Raw genomic sequence first — 19,771 nt, 5'->3', positions numbered from 1 at the left:
CAGAACCCGGGGAACATAGGTATGACCCCGGTTAAGGCCAATCTCCCCCGACCACAATGAGAAATAGCTATTCATGCCTTAATTTCCTCACGACTCGATTACTGCAATTCCCTCTACACCGGCTTAGAACAGTCATCTCTCAGGCGCCTACAGCTGGTCCAAAATTCTGGAGTTTGGCCGATGATGTCCACGCCTCACTGGCCATCCATTGCAGACCTGTCACATTCTGCTTTACCACCTATTGTGTTGAACCAAATTTAGTATATATAATTTATGTTCAACAAAAACCTTGTGTGTCCAAAACCGAACCTGTGTTCAAATGGATCCAATGTAGTTATTATTTAGTCACAAGCTCTTTTTAATACCTTTCATAGGTTCAAATAGTCTAATCATTCTCTTTTGATGCTGTCAATAAAGACCTTCAGCACCAGCATTAATACTAACAAGGTATGCAATACCGTAATAAACTAAATAGAGGGAGGTATTTGTCAAGTGTGTGGAATAGGCATGTAACGATTCACTCAACTCACTATTAGGTTCACGATACGATTGTTCACTATTCTGTAAACACAAAATTATTTTCCAGACAAATTATCTTTTTTTTCTCTCTCTTACACAAATTCTGTATTTTCTTCTCTTTTATTTTATTATTTTTTTACAATACTGTGGTTTCTCTTATCCTCTTTTCAATACAGTAGCAATTCTACGAAATTACTGAAAACTCTTTATCAATTCTCTTACAAAGATCCTTTGCACGTCTTTTCACATGTCAGTGACATAACTGACAAATCCTTGGTATCTTTATAACCAGCTTCTAACATAATGGCGTACGTCCGACGTCCGTGCTACTTCTGTGTTGCATAACAATGACATCACTGTCGAATCCTTGGTATCTTGATCCTAGCCTTTCAACGTGTGTTGTTCAGCGGCATCACTACCAGCTGTATTTTACGCTATTGAAACACTAAACAGGATCATTTTTTCATGTCAACATTCAAGTACAACTATCAGAAGATGTAACCCAGATAAAGTAATGTGTCACTCTGCAAGTTTAACTAAATTTTCTACCTGTACAAAATTTTACTCTAATTTTTGCATCGGAATTCATTTTTTATTAAATTGGTTTAAATCATCACCAGTTTGAATCAATTTAAATCGATTTACAATAAATCGTTACATGCCTTGTGTGAAATATGTACTACTACTACAGTGATTGTCAAAGTGTCGTTGAGGGGTTTCTAGGTTGGTCCTCAGCAAATTCAGTTAATAGCATCAAAATCAGTTTAACCACTGTATCCCTACACATTGGCTATTTGAAAAGAGACAAAATACAAGCTCACAACTTTGTGAGCTTGTCGATCTTTTCTTTTTCTTTTTTTAATCTGTGAACATTTTGAAATACTGTGGAAACATATGACATGAAAAAGTATATGAGAACCACTGTACTACTATATACCAACAGATCTAATAGTCTATATAAATTCACCTGAAATGCGTCACTTGGGATTGTTCTATAGAAGGATGGGAACTGGTTATGGTCACTCAGACAGGCACAGGTGGCAAAGTAACTGACCTAAAAAAGGTACAACACATCTGTTCTCTAATATATTAAATAATTAACAACTGTCCACTGCAAACAGAGAAATAAGAGCATATGAGCATGTGAGAATATAACACTAATCCCTGTGTTATAATCCCCCCCCCCCCTCACAAAGTCATATGGTGTCAGGTTGTAAGCTTGTAGATCGGCTATTTGTGGTGCTTTTGTGTGACACTGTAGTATGACAAAGTAGGGCATTTATGTACGAAAAAGGTTTCTGCTCGACAGCAACGATTATGTTCTATGTCTTTCAAGCTTTAAAAAATATTAGATTAATAAATAACGAAGTAACCAAGATTAGGCATAAAATATGTCATGGTAAAAGGGGATTCAAATAGGAAACTTACCTGGGGCACTCTGTATAAACCTAATACTCTAGCAATAGCAATAGAACTTGTTGAGGAAGCAGTACCCACAATTCCTAGCACTGGAGGGGAGCCAACACATCTCTCATCCAATTGAAACTGTTCCTGTCTCCCAGTGACCAATGACAATTTTGCACGGAATGTAACTCCAAGTGTCTAACAGGTATCATAGATACTATATCCCAGAGTCACATTGGGTAGCAGGCTGCTGTTTCTTTTTATCTCATTAATGGCAAAAGCCATGGTCTGTGCACACCTGAAGCCTTCAAGGTGAAATCTAACACAAAAATCCACTGTAACCATATATGTTTATCTTGGTAGAAATATACAAAATCAACTAATCTACTGGTTTGATTGGTAGGCCTACTATCAATCAAGACAAGTTGCCTATTGTTATTGCCTCCGCCAGGCCGAAAGGCATGTCGAGAGAGTATGTTTTGCCCCCTGTCCGTCCGTCCGTCCGTCCAGCCCAGCCACCTCAGCTCTAACACCAACACGGGCAATTGCAAATAAACTCTTGGCCAATAGCCTTTTAGTCTTTTAATACAGCGACATGTTCCTGAGAAACTAAACATTACGACTTACCTGTCTGTCAGAGGGAAGGGGCATCAATTGGCTTTGGCAAGATACGGCAGCTGCCATACCTTGGTCCCTGATCAATATTAGAGAACCACTTGTTTTACCAGTTTTACCAGCTGATACAAAACGTTGCTCCCAGGCTTTTAAAACACACACACACACACACACACACACACACACACACACACACACACACACACACACACACACACACACACACACACACACACACACACACACAGAGAGAGAGAGAGAGAGAGAGAGAGAGAGAGAGAGAGAGAGAGAGAGAGAGAGAGAGAGAGAGAGAGAGAGAGAGAGAGAGAGAGAGAGAGAGAGAGAGAGAGAGAGAGAGAGAGAGTGAGCACATTACACCAGTCCTTGCTTCTCTTCACTGATTACCAGTGAATTTTAGAATTGATTTTAAGATTTTACTGCCTATCGCTCGGGTGGCACAGTGGTAAAATACTTGCCCAACGCGGAGTCAGGGGTTCAAATCCACCACCTTGCATACGGCTTGGTCGAGCATCTAAATGAACACAATTGGCCCTTTTTGGGAAAGCGAAGCTGAGCTGGGGCGTTACCTGTCTGCGGGGAGTGTTGGACGGGAGGAGTAGGACGGAGGTGCTACGTCCTCCCGGTGGGGTCTCCTCACTGGCAGGTGAGCCAGTAAGATACAACAGCAGCGAAAACAACAGTGTGGGGAAGAATCAATTGGCATAGCTAAACAATTATAGAAAGATAATACAAAAAAAATACTGCTTGTTTATAAAGCCCTGAATGGTCATGCTACTGCTTATATCTGTGACTTTTTTTTTGAAGTCCCTAAGAGCCAAGCCACTGCCTGAGATCCTCCAGCAGGGCCCTATATGGTTCCAAAGTCTTGCTGATCAGATTACTACTCACCTAGCCTGGGATCAATACCTTTTTCCGGGTGTGTGATCCGGTTGGGAGCGGAAGCAACCCTATGCCTCACCCCCAAATAACCCCGGCCGCAATCAAGGGCATTGTAATTTTAGGGCCTAACTAATAAAATCCTTGATGCGGCGTAGTTTAGCTTATTTTTAAAATAAAAAATAAATATAAATGTAAGTGTACTTTCCGGAGACTATTTAGACTAGTCTACCTTTGTAATCTATTCAGCATTTAAATTGGGGAACCAAAACAAAGCATAAAGCAAAAAATATATATAGAAGGATAATACATACAAAATACTGCTTTTTTTAAGCCCTGAAGGATCATGCTACTGCTTATCTGTGACCTTTTAAGTCCCTAAGAGCCAAGCCACTGCCTGAGATCCTCCAGCAGGGCCCTATATGGTTCCAAAGTCTTGCTGATCAGATTACTACTCACCTAACCCTTGCTCATTATGCTAGGGTTAGCATAGGCTGGGATGGCTCAGGGTAGAGGAGAGAGTGCTGCAACTTGCAATGGGCCAGGTCTTCAAGATACTGAAGGGACCAGTGCCAATGAACCTGTCTGACCATGGGCACAACACCAGAGGGAGCTCCACTGATTCCGCACACAAATGGGGATGAATTCATTCTACTATTATGCCACCAACATGTGGAATGCCCTACCAACAGCCATCAAAAAGTGCGATTCCCTACCCTTCTTCAAAACTGCCATAGAAGAGCAGAGAAGAAATTACCAATTTTCTTTACCAAAAATTGCTTTTCTGTAAATATACTTTCACTGCTCCTAGTATTGATGATCTCTAGTACAGTATTGTACCGGTATGCCTTTATATGTCTTGATGAATTGAATACACAGGACCACAATGGAAACAAGCCCTCAGGGCTTTTTGTGTTATCTTTGTATTGTATTGTATTGTAACTGTACATCTGCACTTTTGCAAACTGTTAATAAAGTATTCAATCAATCAATCAATCAATCAATCAATCAATCAATCAATTAATCAGTCAATCAATCAATCAATCAATCAATTGCCTTGTCACAAAGAGTGAACAGGCTTTTGTGTGCTGGCCCCTCGGCTGTGGAACTTCCTCTTCTTAAAACTCACTTCTATCACACAGCTTTTTCTAATTGATCAATAATTGTTATGTTATTTTATATTGACCATGGAATCATTCACTGTTGTTACTATAAGGCACTTGCTGTTCGAAGTTATTATTACACCAACCACCAGTTTTACCCTAGTAACCACCTGATTTACCTTAACGCCCCTAGCAACCACGGTCTTACCCTTGCAACCACCTGCTTTACCATAGGAACCACATACAAGAGACTTCGCGAGCTGCAGGCACACTTTTTAGTTCATTGTTATTGTCTCCGCCAGGCCGAAAGGCATGGCCGAGACTATGTTTTGCACCCTGTCCATCCGTCCATCCGTCCATCCGTCCATCCGTCCGTCCGTCCGTCGCCCCCTCCGTCTGTGGAGAGCTAATCTACGGCACCGTTGACATGATCGCAGCGAAACTGTGCATGCACACTCCCTGGATGCCAGAACAGAACCTCTGCCCCACATTTTTCACACCTGTTATAGCACCACCGGGAGGCCACTTTTTGCAAGACACATTTTTTGACAGTACTACTACAGATGTTGTCCAAACATCAGGCAAACCGGTACACAGTATCTCTTTGATTTTTCAAATTCCATCCTGATTGGCTATGATTGACCCGTTTTGAACAAAATGCCGCAAATCATGAACGCAGCATCCGTTTGCAGTGAAACTGCACGCACATTTGCACTACATTGGGGAAATAATGCCTTTCAACATTGCTCTATTATAGCGCCACCAGGCGGCCGATTTTGGCAAAACAATATATTACTCCTACAAATTGTGTCCAAACATCACGCAATTCGCTACATATTATCTCTTTGGTCAAGTGATCAAGACGGATCCATCCTATCCGTCCGATTTTTCACATTCCAGCCTGATTGGCGAATTCCGAACATTGCTGGCCCACACTAACCTACCTGACCTGGCGAGACCTGTGCTCCGAGGAGCACTTTTTCTAATTAGAATGCTCTATTCTTCACGTAAAATAAATTACAATGGTGCCAAACCTAAAACAAAATGTTTGTGTGCACAACATTTGTCAAAACATAAAAAAAAAAAAATAATAAAATAAATCAATGTCTGTTTTGAAGTAAAGTTGCATGTTTCTTACAGACATGGGGCTAAATCAAACTGTTTTTATTGTCTCCGCCAGGCCGAAAGGCATGGCGAGAGAGTATGTTTTCGCCCCTGTCCGTCCGTCCGTCCGTCCGTCCGTGTGTCCGTCCGTCCGTCCGTGTGTCCGTCCGTGTGTCCTGTCTGTGTGTTAGCACCAAATCTCAGGCACCGTTGGCCCGGTCGCTGCGAAACTGTGCACACACATTCCCTGGATGCCAATTCAGAACCTCTGCCTCAAATTTTTCACATAGGCCTGTCATAGCGCCACCAGGAGGCCGATTTGTGCAAAACCCATTTTTCCCCATTACTCCTACAGTTTTTAACCAAACCTCATGCAAATCGGTACACAGTATCTCTATAGTCATGTGATCAACCCTGATCTGTCCGATTTCCCATATTCCATCCTCATTGGCTAAGGTTACCATCCAAAGTTTGCAGGATTGGTCCGTTTTGAACAAACTGCCTCAAACCATAAACGCAGCTTGCCATTTCCATAAAATTGCACACGCACATTCCCACTAGGCCGAGGAAGAAATGCCACTTAAAACTTTTTCACATCAGCCTCATGGTGGCGCTATAACAGGCCGATTTGCATTTTTAACTATAACTGCACCGATCTGCGTGAAACTTTGCACGCACACTCCCTAGAGGCCAAGGAAAAACATCTGCACTGCATTTTTCACATCTGCTTTTTACAGCGCCACCAGGAGGCCGACTTATGTCAAATACATTTTTGGATATTAATCCTTCAGATTTTATCCAAACATCACGCACATCGGTACACAGTATCTCTATAGTCATGTGATCAAGACGCATCTGTCCGATATTTCATATTCCATCCTGATTGGCTAAGGTTGACTTCCAAAGTTTGCAGGATTGGTCCGTTTTGAACATGAACGCGGCGTGCGATTTCCGTGAAAATTTGCACGCACATTCCCACTAGGGCGAGGAAGAAATGCCACCCTTTTCACATTGGCCTATTATAGCGCCACCAGGAGGCCACAATAACTTACCTGACCTGGCGGAGACCTGTGCTCCGAGGAGCACTTTTTCTAGTTTATTTTTCAGTTTATTTAGAGCTGAACATAATGATGACCCTCAGGTTTGTTATTTTGGCCTCATGCCTTAATGTCGCAGGAGGCAACAGACACACCTCCAATGTGAATGAATCGCACGTCAGTCTTTACTTAGTCGCAAAACTACCCAAAGACATAATATCTATGAAGAGCTTTGTGAATGAGGTCCATTATTCCAATTCTTCAAACTAGCCTCAGTGTTGTACAACTTAAAGGGAGAACTTAGATTATGTCTTTCTACACTGCTAGTTTCAAAAAGATATTTTCCAGATTGAATGAACTATAATTCCTAGAGGCATGCACACATGAGTTGACAACCAGTAATGTGACCTAAACCTGAAAGTGTAAAAACAACATTGTGCCCAGCAGTGCCACACCACTGTGACTCTGCAGTTACAGATGTCCTGCACTGTGGCTCAAACCGCGGTCCTGTATTCCCCATAACAGTCTCAGTGGTGGGAAGTAATTAAGCACTAAGTATTCAAGTAGCATTCCCCATAACCAAGACCTGAGGAGACAGGCGCCGCTACAGCGACTCGGAGGAGTTTGTGTGTGCGCGTGCGTGTGCGTGTGTGTGTGGTGGTGTCCTGGGCATGACGTTAAACTGCCCCGTTGTAACTACCACCGTTAATGTAGTAGGTGCACATTTAAGATGCATTCGCAACTTCTGGGGACTGTGTGCTTCATCCGATCACAAGCTTGCATACAAGAAGGCGCTGCTCACCGATGGAGTATACCGACAGCCGACTCTGCCTGGCGGCCCTTCCCGTGAGCAGATACCAGGAAGAGAGGCGGTGTAACTACCACTCGGCGGTGGATAAAGACCCGGCGGCCATATAGCTGTGTGTACGCTAGCTGAGGAACAACAATGGGTGGACAGACGTTCGGGCTCGTGGGAGCAGCTACGGAGTGTGCTTTGACACCGGGCGACAGTGCAGGAGTGGACTGGGAACTTTGTTTCCTCTGGTGGTCCAGCCTGGGATATGCCCGCAGACTGGTTGTTAGAGCGGGTTTCGACAACTTGGGATGCCCAGAAACGAGGCAGGAGGGCTGGCAGAGTGTCGTGCTGTCTCTGCTATGATTGTCAGCCGCCATGCGGAGACACTGCTGCTGGTGCCATGGAGGGCTGGGTCACATGACATGCTTGTTGTATCATGAGGACATACTATGCCTTGACTTTGTGGATGTAACTTTGCTGCACCGTAATATTTGTGTCCTTCTATACATTTCCTTTTGTGTGGACATAAATAAATTGTTAAAATGTGTGTGTGTGTGTGTGTGTGTGTGTGTGTGTGTGTGTGTGTGTGTGTGTGTGTGTGTGTGTGTGTGTGTGTCACAACACTGACAGCCCCTGTTTTCCCTCGGAAATCACGATATGCCCACAAAAAGCAATTTCAGCTCCTATAGCCATTATACAATATAATATCATATATAAAATATAATTATTGGGAATAGTTGCCTTTGTTTGGGCGGGTACAGTACAACAGTAGCAACAATTTTTGTTATTCTAAAATCCCTAAGTTAAATCTAATAGTATCTGCCTATTTGCTGTGTGGACGTGCCCTGTGTTTGCCTTGTATTGAGTCTCTTCTTTTTTTTACTACTAATTGCATGCTTTTATACATTTTGATATATTTCTTCATTTCTATCTAACTTACAGTGTGTTTGTGGTAGCAAAACAATACAGTCACTGTCATCCCTTGTGTCCTCTAGAGGAACAAGTTGTTAGTGAGCTCCAGCACCTGGAAAATGACCAGTGAGTCTCTAAACACTTCACTCAACTAGAGAATGATGTAATCTCTCTCAGCCTTCGTTCCTAAAACTGGGTGGAAACAATTAGAGATCTTTAAAAAATGAAACTACATTGCAGAACCAAATCCAAAGGTTTCAGAGTGGTCCTTATTGAGGCGATGATATGATTGGTTGGTAAAGAAGTGGGCGTATCTTTGTGTTCTCGCTTGTGTTCTTGCTACTACCTCGCATTCAGAAGTGTCCAGACGTATCGGTAGGCGGACATCTCTGATCGTCTGGCAACAGCAGACTATACCCAGGTGGATACAAATTAAACGTCAGCTGAACAAGCAAAGGCTGGTATTTCCCAGTGATGACATCTGGCCCAGGGGTGATGAAATAGTGGCTCAACAGGTGCACTGTTGGAAAAAAAAATATTTTCAAATCCAATGAGACCATTGAGTCACCGGAGATTGTTTCAAAACATGCCAACATTAATTAACAAGGACACAATTTTCCATGTTTACTACTGTAGCTAGGTATGTGTTACAGGGTCATACAGAATGAGATGAACAACAGCACATGAAAATTGTTGTTAATACAAAATACCCCAATTGTAGTCTAATCTAAATAGACTAAAGTATTCTAATGGCTGGTGTGTTTCAGAGCATAACGTGTTTTTGTAGGAAAAACGCCAACAAATTGTTAAAACGACATGCCGCTTACATACCTGTATTACTGACCCATGAAGGAGTGCAATTCTTTCTCATCTATATGTAGGTCACCACAATCACCAAACCTTTTCACCAATGTTTATTTATGACAGATAATTGGTGTTTGCAGCTCCACTGCTACTCCACTGCGCTTACTGCTACTAGTTTACTTTGGTAGAAAACTAAATATATTACTAACAAGGTTATCATCAATCTAATCTATATTTTATTGTTATAAAATACACAGAAAATGTATTATCATTGAATTTCTGCTTCTACATCTTGGTGGCACCGCGACCCATGATGGACTTCTTAGTGTTTCTCTCAGGTTTACAAATTATTATATAACACTTTGGTCCAAACAGCGCCACCAAAAGGCCAAAACTAGATGCTAAAATAGCAAATACCTCCACTACATCTGCATATTTGCCTGGGGAGCTGATATATGCTGGGATGAAGGCTATCCACACGGCACAGAAGATCAACATGCTGAAAGTGATTAACTTGGCTTCATTGAAGTTGTCTGGAAGATTCCTTGCCATGAATGCTAGGACGAAGCTGAGGAGTGCCAGTAAACCAATATAACCTAGTAACACTGCAAAACCAACTGTTGATCCGACATCACACTCATAGACTACCTTATCACTGTTGTATTGTGTGTTTTTATGAGGAGTTGGTGAGGCAGACACAAGCCAGGCTGTGCAGATTATTGCCTGGATGGAAGTAAGAGCCAGAACTGTTCCTCTCTGCTGCATAGCACCAAAACACTTCATAATGTCTGCACCCCCAGGCTCGGAGGCCTTGAACACGGCCAACACCACCATAGTCTTTACCAGGATACATGAGACACACAGCACAAAGCTGATACCAAATACTGCATGCCTCAGCTGACAAGTCCAGAGCCTGGGACGGCCAATGAACAGAAGTGAACACATGAAACACAGGATCAGTGACAGCAAAAGTTGGAAACTGAGTTCTGAGTTGTTGGCGCGTACAATGGGTGTGTCACGATGATAGACGAAGATTCCCAGGACAATGGCACAGATAAGTGTGCCTAGCAATGAGATGGTTGTCAAGGAGATACCCAGGCCCTCATGGTAGGAGAGGAACTCCACCCTCTTAGGGACACAGTGGTCACGCTGAGGACTGGACCAGAAGTCCTCTGGACAACTGGTGCACTCTGTAGAGTCTAACAAAGACGGAAAGGTTAAAGGGACAGACAAGTAGTTGAAAAATGCACAATCTACATACAAATTCTGCTCACTTAAAATCATTTTAAACAAGGTCCCAAAGTATCTGTCAAATAACTTTTTACTTGTAAATAAAACTCACCAGTATCACATTATAGGCCTAGTGGGTAAAAAGTACTTCTTTTACAGCGCAGCAGTGGAATGGAACAAATTGACATAGGAAATTAAATCAAGTGTTTCCTTCATTGCCTTAAAAAAAACGTACAAAAATTGCTACAAAAGAATACCAATACAGAAACGTTTTTGGGTCTAACTAGGTTAACTTAATTAAACATTTCATGTTGTTTGTTTTGTTTTTATGTAGAGAACCACAATGGAAATAAGCCAGGGTACGGTCTAAGCTTTGTCGCCGTCTTTTTGCAATGGTTTTCAATAGGAACGGAGCGTTTTGTTGCCATTGCGCAGATTTCCACACAAAATGCTCTGTTCCCATTGAAAACCATTGCAAAAAGACGGCCACATATAGGCAGAATCAAAGTTAGGTGTGACCTAGGCTTTATTGTTTTTTCTTTTTTATCCTCGGTGATGATACAAATTTGTCTGTATATTATGTACTAATGTGCTCTTTTCTGTGCTATAACCAATCACAACTCAATTAATTAATCAAAAGACTCATCAATGAATCAATGAATCAATCAATGAATCAATCAATGAGTGAACCAATCAATCAATCAATCAATCAATCAATCAATCAATCAATCAACCAACCTGTCTGATTGCTGATCTCTCCCTCAGAACAAGCAATGCAGTCAAAGCAGCAGACAGGTTCTCCTTTCCTTCTGGCCACACGGGTTCCAGGGGAACAACTCTCACTGCACACTGACCGAGGAGGCTACAGAGGAAAGGAATAATGATCAGTTTCAGTCTGAATTACATTCACACCATGAGCTCAACATTAGTTATTTTAGAAAACCAAAGTGACCTTTTTGGTTTCAAAGTTCCAGAAGATTTTGTCTTCATCGAGGATGAGTTCTTCATCTCCAGAGGCTGACTTCTTGACCACACCCACATTGTGAACATTCATGCTTCCATCAGGAAGCCACACCCAGTTCATGACATCATAGATTGGTAAAGGATCACCATTCTCATCAAATGATACATCATCACCAAATGAGGTGGTGAAGTTGACCTTTTCCAGGTAATAGACAAGCTAGAAATTGTGATGAGGAAAATAATTAACAACTTGATTACCACTCATTGTCAAAATGTAACCATGTCATATAATTTAGGGCTGATTTGCAGCCAAGAGCACGGGAACCGATTTTTGTTGGGGGTCATCTGATCAGTGACGACGGCAAGAGATGCTTGTGGCCCTGAACACTCACCTCTTCATACTCCAATTTACCCCTTAAAGGTGCTATGACATGGCCCAAAAATATCATATATGATACCGTACGTCATGTGGTCTCTCTGAAAACAGTCTGAAAACAGGGCGGGATGTATCACGGATTGATTGGCATATGCTCTGAGTTCTCCTCTCGCACTCCCATCAAATAGACCAGCAAAATGTGGAAGTGACCTCAACATAATTTGTCTTTTATTTGTAAATCTGTGTATACAAAATGTTTATTCCCCTTCAAATCTCTTAGTTATAACAACATTGTTCATGTGAAGTAGTTTGTTTATGCTTATTTATTGAAATGATAAAAATCGCTATAGTTTGAACGCTGCATGGGTCTCCGTCTCTCCGAGGAGGCTCTGAGAGCTCCCCGGAGCCGCTCTGTGTCACCGCTGGTCGGGGAGAAATACATGCATTGTATCTCCAGCCAGCCCCAGTTGGCTACATCCCGTCCCTCCCTCCAGCTGAATCACAGTAGTAGCTCTATGCGCTAGCCAGCCCAGCACAGCAGAGCTAACCTATACAACGGCAATTCAAAATGAGTAAACTCAAACCATTTTCTCCGAAGCCATGGGGAGGATTCCCGAGGAAAGGAGAAAAAACTCTGGATATTATTACAACCAAAAACACAGAGTCGAGGACTCATCTTGACTCTGCTCTACTAACTTCCTACTCAAAGTGGGAGATGCGCCCTCTCTGCACCCCTCACTCACGGTAGTTGCAGGTTGAAGTTGGATGACTGACAGGGGGGCGGGCACAATACGTTTTTGCCCTGTCTATAATAATCAATGTTGAACAACTAAGTGATCTATTTATTGGCTGAAATTAGTAAGTGTGTTTAGAAACACGCTTGTGCAGTCCCGCAGTGTGTACTATAATCTCCATGACCATTTCTTCCTGGTCAGCAAGAGCCTCTGTGTCCCTGAACCCGGTAAGAATTCGAGCTTAGCCCCCTTATAGGCGCCCGCACGGTTGACGCAACTCCAACAATATATACATCAAAATGTGTGGCTTGGCCGGGGCAATTACTTTTCTTGCTGTTAGGCGTTACCACGGCGACGTAATAAGCAAGAAACAACGCCAAAAAAACAACTTGACTTTCTATTGGTTTTTTTCAGAAAAATCTGAAAACGTCACCTCACTTTGGAGCCACATTACTCTGGCATACTGTTACACAAAAACATGATTTGAAAACGATTTTTCTGCAATCACAGTTCAAAGTTTGGGCATTTTAAGCTAACTTTCAAACTCAAGAGTGTGTCGCCTCATTGAGGAGAGGACACGTCTGAGGTCTCCCCCGGAAATCTACCAAACAAATTGTTCTCACTGCCAAAATATTCACCTTACACGCATGTGTTTTGGGCATTATGCACTGTAGCCAGAGTTGTCTTCTTTCACACAATGTGACTACCAAAGCACAGAGACATACAGAATGTGAACTACAGCCTTCTGAGTGACAGGAGTTCCATCAGGCTCCTCCATTGTGACTCATGTTAATTTATCTATCATTTGGCAAAAATATGTTTACAAACACAATTTCTTAACTCGTTCTTATAACCACGTTTTTGATCGTACCAACACAAAAATCGCACATGTTGTGCCTCAAAATCTCGGGCCACTACGAATGTAAACGCTTAAATTCTCTGTGAATGAAACGAGTGTTGTGATTGGTCAAAGAATATTGTTTCCGGAGGAAATATGTACGACAGAAGTCCAGCCCCTATGGACACTCTGCTTTTGTCTTTGCAGATGTGTAAATCCTGGGAACAAGGCCAATAGCGATAACCATTCCATCTGTGCTCTCATTGGCCAGACACTGGTTATCAAAGTGTGGTCTGGGGACCCCCGGGGGTCTTTGATGGGTTACCAGGGGGACTTGCTGATGCCCCAGCCCCTCTGTTTTCTTATTGGCTGAGGTTTAAACAGCCATCCCATCAGGTCGCAGTGCCTTCTGGATGTTGACTCGTGTGAAGGCTGTGCGCAGCAGTACGAGTTGCCTGGGAGTACATATTTCTCTGACACTGCTGTTCCCAAAAGGTTAAACACATTAAAGGCATCAATCAAAAGTGAGCTCCAGAATATCGATTACTTCTCCGCCACGACTGACATGTGGAGTAGTGTCAACATGACTCCATATATGAGTTTAACTGTGCATTATCTGACCAAGGATTGGGCGCTACAGTCACGTTGCCTTGAAACCGTGTTTGTCCCTCAGAACCACACTGCTGAGAACCTTGCAGAGGCCCTGGAAAGAGCAATGGCTGATTGGTCTCTGGATGTAGATAAGCTGTCTTGTATCACGACGGACAACGGGGCGAATATCAAAGCAGCAACAAACGATAAGTTAAAATGGCCGTGGCTTAACTGCTTTGGACATAATTTACACTTGGCAGTCACAAACTCAATGGCAAAGAGCAAGGAGCGTACAGCCCGAGCAATGGGCCACTGTCGAAGCTTGGCCTCCGCGTTCTCCGTGAGCTGGTTGAAGAGAAGAGATCTGGCGAAAGTGCAGGACGACCTCAAAATAACCCAACACTGCCTGATACAGGTAAAGTCCACTAAATAAAGTGTTTTTTATTTAGGCTACAATATTCACGTGACTATCACTGACAGTTATATATTCTAATTCCTTCATCTAATAAAAATATATATTAAAAATAATGATGTAAAATGTAACTTAATGTTATTTAGTCTAATAATAATATTAATAATGCGCATTAAATATGTAAGCTAATTACCTTTATTATATTCTCTGCAGGATTGCGCTACAAGATGGGGCACGAAACAGAAGATGGTGGACGGAGTCTTGGAGCAAATGCCGGCTATCAAAAGGGTTTTAGATAACAAGAAAAACAAGCATCTAATTCCAACCAGGCAAGACATCTGTGTTCTGGAGTCTGTGAATGCAGCATTGAAACCTGTAGCGGAGTTTACGGACCTGCTGTCTGCCGAGCACTATGTTACTGTGTCATCAGTCAAACCTGTGCTGAATCTTCTGACAACAAAATATCTGGCACCAGCAGAGAATGACACCAACTTGACAAAGGACATTAAAAAAAAAATGTGCGCCATTCTTGAGGAGAAGTACAAACCTGCTCCCTTACAAGTCCTTTTGTCAAAGGCCTGTCTTCTGGACCCTAGATATAGGGGCGATTATATCGATGATGTAGAGGGAACGAAATACGCACTCCTTGACGAGATGCTGGATGTGACTGACAGGCGCGACGAGGGAGAGGAATCATCTGCGCAAGTGGTCGCCGTGGTGGAGCCAACACCACCTCCAGCTAAGAAAAAGAGGAGTCTTGGAGACATGCTGAAGTGTCACCAACGGCCGCTCCCGTGCTGATAGTGCCCAAGAGAATTCGAGCAGAAACCGAGCTCACACGTTACCTACAGGAGTATCCGCTTGACACCAACGATGATCCTCTTCTCTGGTGGCGTGAGAACCAGGCTAGATATCCTCTGCTTGCTAAGATCGCACGCAAGTACATGGTCATTTGTGCTACGAGTACAGCATCTGAGAGAGTTTTCAGTACAGCTGGGAATGTTGTTACGCACCTACGTTCCTCTCTGAAGCCACATAAAGTGAATATGCTGGTGTTCCTTGCGCGCAACAAGGACGTGATGATCCAGGTCTGACTCTTATTAGTTTTTGCTAAAGAAGCCAATATTTCATGGCCTAGCCTGCCATAGCTATACTGCATAATTAAATGGCTTTTGTTCTGGACTTATATTTTCATTTCATTAAGTAGTTTGTTATTTGCAATTAAAAGATTGAGCCTATTAGCCTACAGGGCATTATATTGAATGTTTTTGTACGTTTCTGATCTTGTTTTATTTGTACAAATATGCGCATTCTGATTTCATTAAGTCTAAGAGAGACAGATTATTAAATGCAGGTTGTTCAAATGCACTACAATATATTGTATTGTTTTTTTGTTTTTTTTGTAACAAATATTATAGGCTCCTTTTTTATTAATAAGACCAATGTTCTGTTCTTATTTGCACTTCGTTTTATATTGCATTAGTTTTGCACTATTTGTGTTTGACTAAACCTCATTCAATTAATATGTCACCAAACGTATCATATATGATACACACATTACACTGATTTTTTAATAAATCAGTGTAATGAATACTTGGACCAAGAACCTGTTGTATCATATCTGACACATCCCCACTTCCCCCTGGACCATACCATTTGCACTGCAGGTAGTTACAGAGCCTCAGGTGGTCTGACCCAAAATGGCTGCCATCAACTAAACAGGAGAGGTTGATGCACTACTAACAAACAATTATTTTTTAAGCAGTTCGGGTACGTTTTCCTAGTATATCTTTACTAATATTTTGAAATAAGTGTTGGATAACTTGAATGCACTTATGAGCTCTCAAAATTTAGCATTTGAGTTTGTTTTTTATGATGTCAAAAGTGTTTGTATCATATTTGATACTACAGGTCTATAGTCCTTTACGATTTGTATCATATTTGATACTACAGGTCTAAAATAAATGTTTTTGTAATGTTAAAACCGATTTTTTCAAAATTTTATCCCACGATTTTGTAACCCTATTTTTTACACCCAGTGCCAATCTCTATGTAATCCTGGGCACTACACTCCCTCTGCCAACCTAGAAAGGCCAGGGCCGAGCTCATGCCTCCTTCAATGCATGAGAGCTAACTGACCTTCTTATCACCTGACAGGGGAGAGTTTCCCTGGTTGGACGTAGCGCGTGGAAGGAACACGTTATTCCAACCAATTCCTTTCCCCTCCATCAGGCGCCCCGGCTGGCCAGGGGGGAGGCAGTAAAAAAAAAAAAAACGACTTGAAATACCCTTTTAATACCCCTTGTATCAAATATGATACAACAAATAAATGATACAAAGGAATGTTTAAAAAATAAAACAAAATCAAAAATGTTTTAAGACCCAATAAAGTGTCCCTTTTCAAAATTTTGGAATTTTCTGACCTTTCCTTCATAGTTCAGGTTCTAGAGGGTTAAGACTGATGTCTGAAGTGTCATGCTCCTTTTTTTTATTTAGACCAATATGTCTGTTCTTATTTTTTACACTTCTTTTTATATTACGGTATACATTTGTTTTGCACTATCTGTTCAAACAGACCGTTTGAAAAAATACCTCATTCATAAGAAGTGTTGCACACTTGCGCTGTTAGGCCATTGTTGGGCCTTGACTTTATTAGGCCTATTTTTGCACTTTAATAAATGGCCAAAACTGCATTTGTTTTGCTTTATGTTTTTTGGGGTGATGGTGGTGGTGACGACAATTCTGACAAATAGAAGACTGGTGTGTTCCATTTTTATTTGCATTTTAAACATTTGGCCTACTGCATTCGTTTTACACTGACATTAAATTAATGAAGACTAATTAAACATTTAAATACAGCTAATTGTTTAAAAACCTTTTGGGTGAAATGGCGAAACAATCATGACATACAAATGAAAGAAGACCCTTCACAGCTAATAGAGAATTTAAATGTTAAGAATCTGTTCAGAATTGAATGAGTATGGCTATAGTTAAATGTGAATCTCTTTCTGCTATAAATATGCATCCACCGTTCTGCGCGAGTGCGAGTGAGTTCTGTTAACAGAAAAAAAGAAAATCAAACCGCAGAAACCGCATGGGGTACCGAATTAACCGCCATAAAAGAAAATTACACAGCAGAAACCGCATTTTTGGTACCAAATTAACCGAAATAAAAGAAAATCAAACCGCACAAACTGCCAAAAAAATGTGCGCGCGCAAACGGGCACGAGCGCTGCGCGCGCGCTTGGTGGGGAACTGCAATACTATCGCATATCGCGCTTCTGTGCCACTTTATTGTATCGCTGTTTTAATTATGTAACCGTGACAGCCCTAGTCCCACCAACCAATAAAAGGACCAGGGGTGGCCACGCTTTTGCTGCTGCCGCCCCCGCACTTTGGAACAACCTCCCTCTCCCCATCCGATCTGCCCAGTCCATTGGGGTTTTCAGATCCCTCCTTAAAACCAACCTATTCTCTCTGGCTTTTAATTGCCCTTGATCCACTACTGTGTCTTAACAATGTACTGTATTTGTCTGTGCGCCTATGGGTGCTTATTGAATTGCGTTGATGCTTTGTTTGTCTCAACCTTGTACAGCACTTTGGTCAGCTTCCGTTGTTTTAAATGTGCTTTATAAATAAAGTTTGATTTGATTTGATTTGATATACAATCATTATTATTCATAATACACTAATAATGCATTTTTCATCCTACTGTGTAAATTTTCATGCGTTTTATCATATTTACATTATTCACTATTAATCTAAATATGAGTCCAACTAGAAAAACTTAACAGGTTAACTGTGAATTCATATCATACCTGCCATAGTTGTATTGTCTGCAAACTGGCACAGCTGTGCCCAATGAAAGGACCTCTTCCTGGCACACATTGCAACATGTCATGGAGGGCATGGGCCAGAGCATACACAGCCTTGTACACATTATACTCTGGTCTGAGATCAGACACATCCAACAGTGAAGTTTCTGCTGTTCCTAAGTCCTCTTGTCCAGTACACACCCCTCCACCATTATCCACCCACTCTGTAGGAAGGGGTGCAAACTTACACTGAAACGTGTGCTCCCAAAACTGCCTCACCTGAAGAAACACAATTAAGACTTAAACATAAATGAACCAGTTTAATATCAAATGAACCAAAAATACTCACAATGCTATTTTCATGGTTGTTGTCAGGGTCATTGTCAGGATGTATTTTTAACAAGAAGTCCTTGAGACCTGGTATCTCTCCACGACGGATGGCAATACCCAGGGTGCCTCTCAGGTACAGCATGAGGTTCTGGAGTTTGGCCGATGATGTCCAGGCCTCACTGGCCATCCATTGCAGACCTGTCACATTCTGCTTTACCACCTATTGTGTTGAACAAAATATATTAGTATATATGATTTCTGTTCGACAAAAACCTTGTATGTCCAAAACCGAACCTGTGTTCAAATGGATCCAATGTAGTTATTATTTAGTCACAAACTATTTTTAATACCTTTCATAGGTTCAAAACCCACAGACAGACTTTTTAAGAATTGGTTATAGCAGCAAGATGTTTGATTGGTGTTATCTGTTTGCTTATTGTATACAGAAGCACTGAGACCAAAAGGGAAATAAGAACATGTTTAAAATAAGCACACATTTGCTGAGCATTTAAATTGATGAATCTAGAGAGTGATTAAATTGCATTGCATTAAACATGCTTTAAAAATGTATTCTTAAAGTATTCCTTTTAATTATGAATGCATCATGAATAATAAACCAAACCTCCTCCAGGAGTTTAGGCATATGACTCTCAAATACAAATGCAATGACCACACGAGCTGTGGATTTCTTCATCACAGAGACAATCCTCTGAAGTTCATCTGGGTCAGAGTCCATGGGCACAACCTCCACATACGCTAGACAAGCCAAACCAGACTGGGCCAGCTCAGACTGGAAGGATCTGGCAGCATTGTGTCCATAGTCATTATCAATAATCACCAATCCAACCCAGGTCCACCTGAACCACCTCATAATCTGGAGCATAGCTCGTACCTGGTTGGATATAATGGAGTGAATTAGTGAATCTCCTACACAGATTCCACAATAGAAAAGATCTAATCATTCTCTTTTGATGCTGTCAATAAAGACCTTCAGCACCAGCAGTAATACTAACAAGATATGCAATACCGTAATATACTCAATAGAGGGAGGTATTTGTCAAGTGTGTGGAATAGGCATGTAACGATTCACTCAACTCACGACACAATTCGAATCACGATATTAGGTTCACGATACGATTGTTCACGATTCTTTAAACACAAAATAATTTTCCAGACAAATTATCTTTTTTTTCTCTCTCTTACACAAATTCTGTATTTTTCTCTCTTTTATTTTATTTACAATTTACATTTACAATACTGTGGTTTCTCTTATCCTCTTTTCAAAACAGTA

General features: G+C 41.6%; 1 protein-coding gene across 1 annotated transcript in view; it reads right to left on the bottom strand.

Moving 5' to 3' along the window:
• Nucleotides 1-9,476: 9,476 nt before the first annotated feature.
• The window catches only part of LOC308093677 (extracellular calcium-sensing receptor-like), a gene marked incomplete at both ends in the record, with an annotated part of 28,671 nt that continues 18,376 nt past the window's right edge, over nt 9,477-19,771 (bottom strand). The window contains 6 exons of the mRNA XM_080440004.1: nt 9,477-10,390; nt 11,160-11,283; nt 11,374-11,601; nt 18,154-18,429; nt 18,500-18,700; nt 19,103-19,372. Coding sequence (XP_080296130.1) covers nt 9,477-10,390; nt 11,160-11,283; nt 11,374-11,601; nt 18,154-18,429; nt 18,500-18,700; nt 19,103-19,372 — 2,013 coding nt within the window. The remainder of the gene's footprint in view (nt 10,391-11,159; nt 11,284-11,373; nt 11,602-18,153; nt 18,430-18,499; nt 18,701-19,102; nt 19,373-19,771) is intronic.

The sequence above is a fragment of the Gymnoscopelus braueri genome (assembly GCF_963280865.1).
Source record: "Gymnoscopelus braueri genome assembly, chromosome: 10".
In the NCBI taxonomy this organism is placed as follows: domain Eukaryota; kingdom Metazoa; phylum Chordata; class Actinopteri; order Myctophiformes; family Myctophidae; genus Gymnoscopelus; species Gymnoscopelus braueri.
Note: the sequence above shows the minus strand (reverse complement) of the source record. Positions and strands in the feature narration are given on the sequence as shown.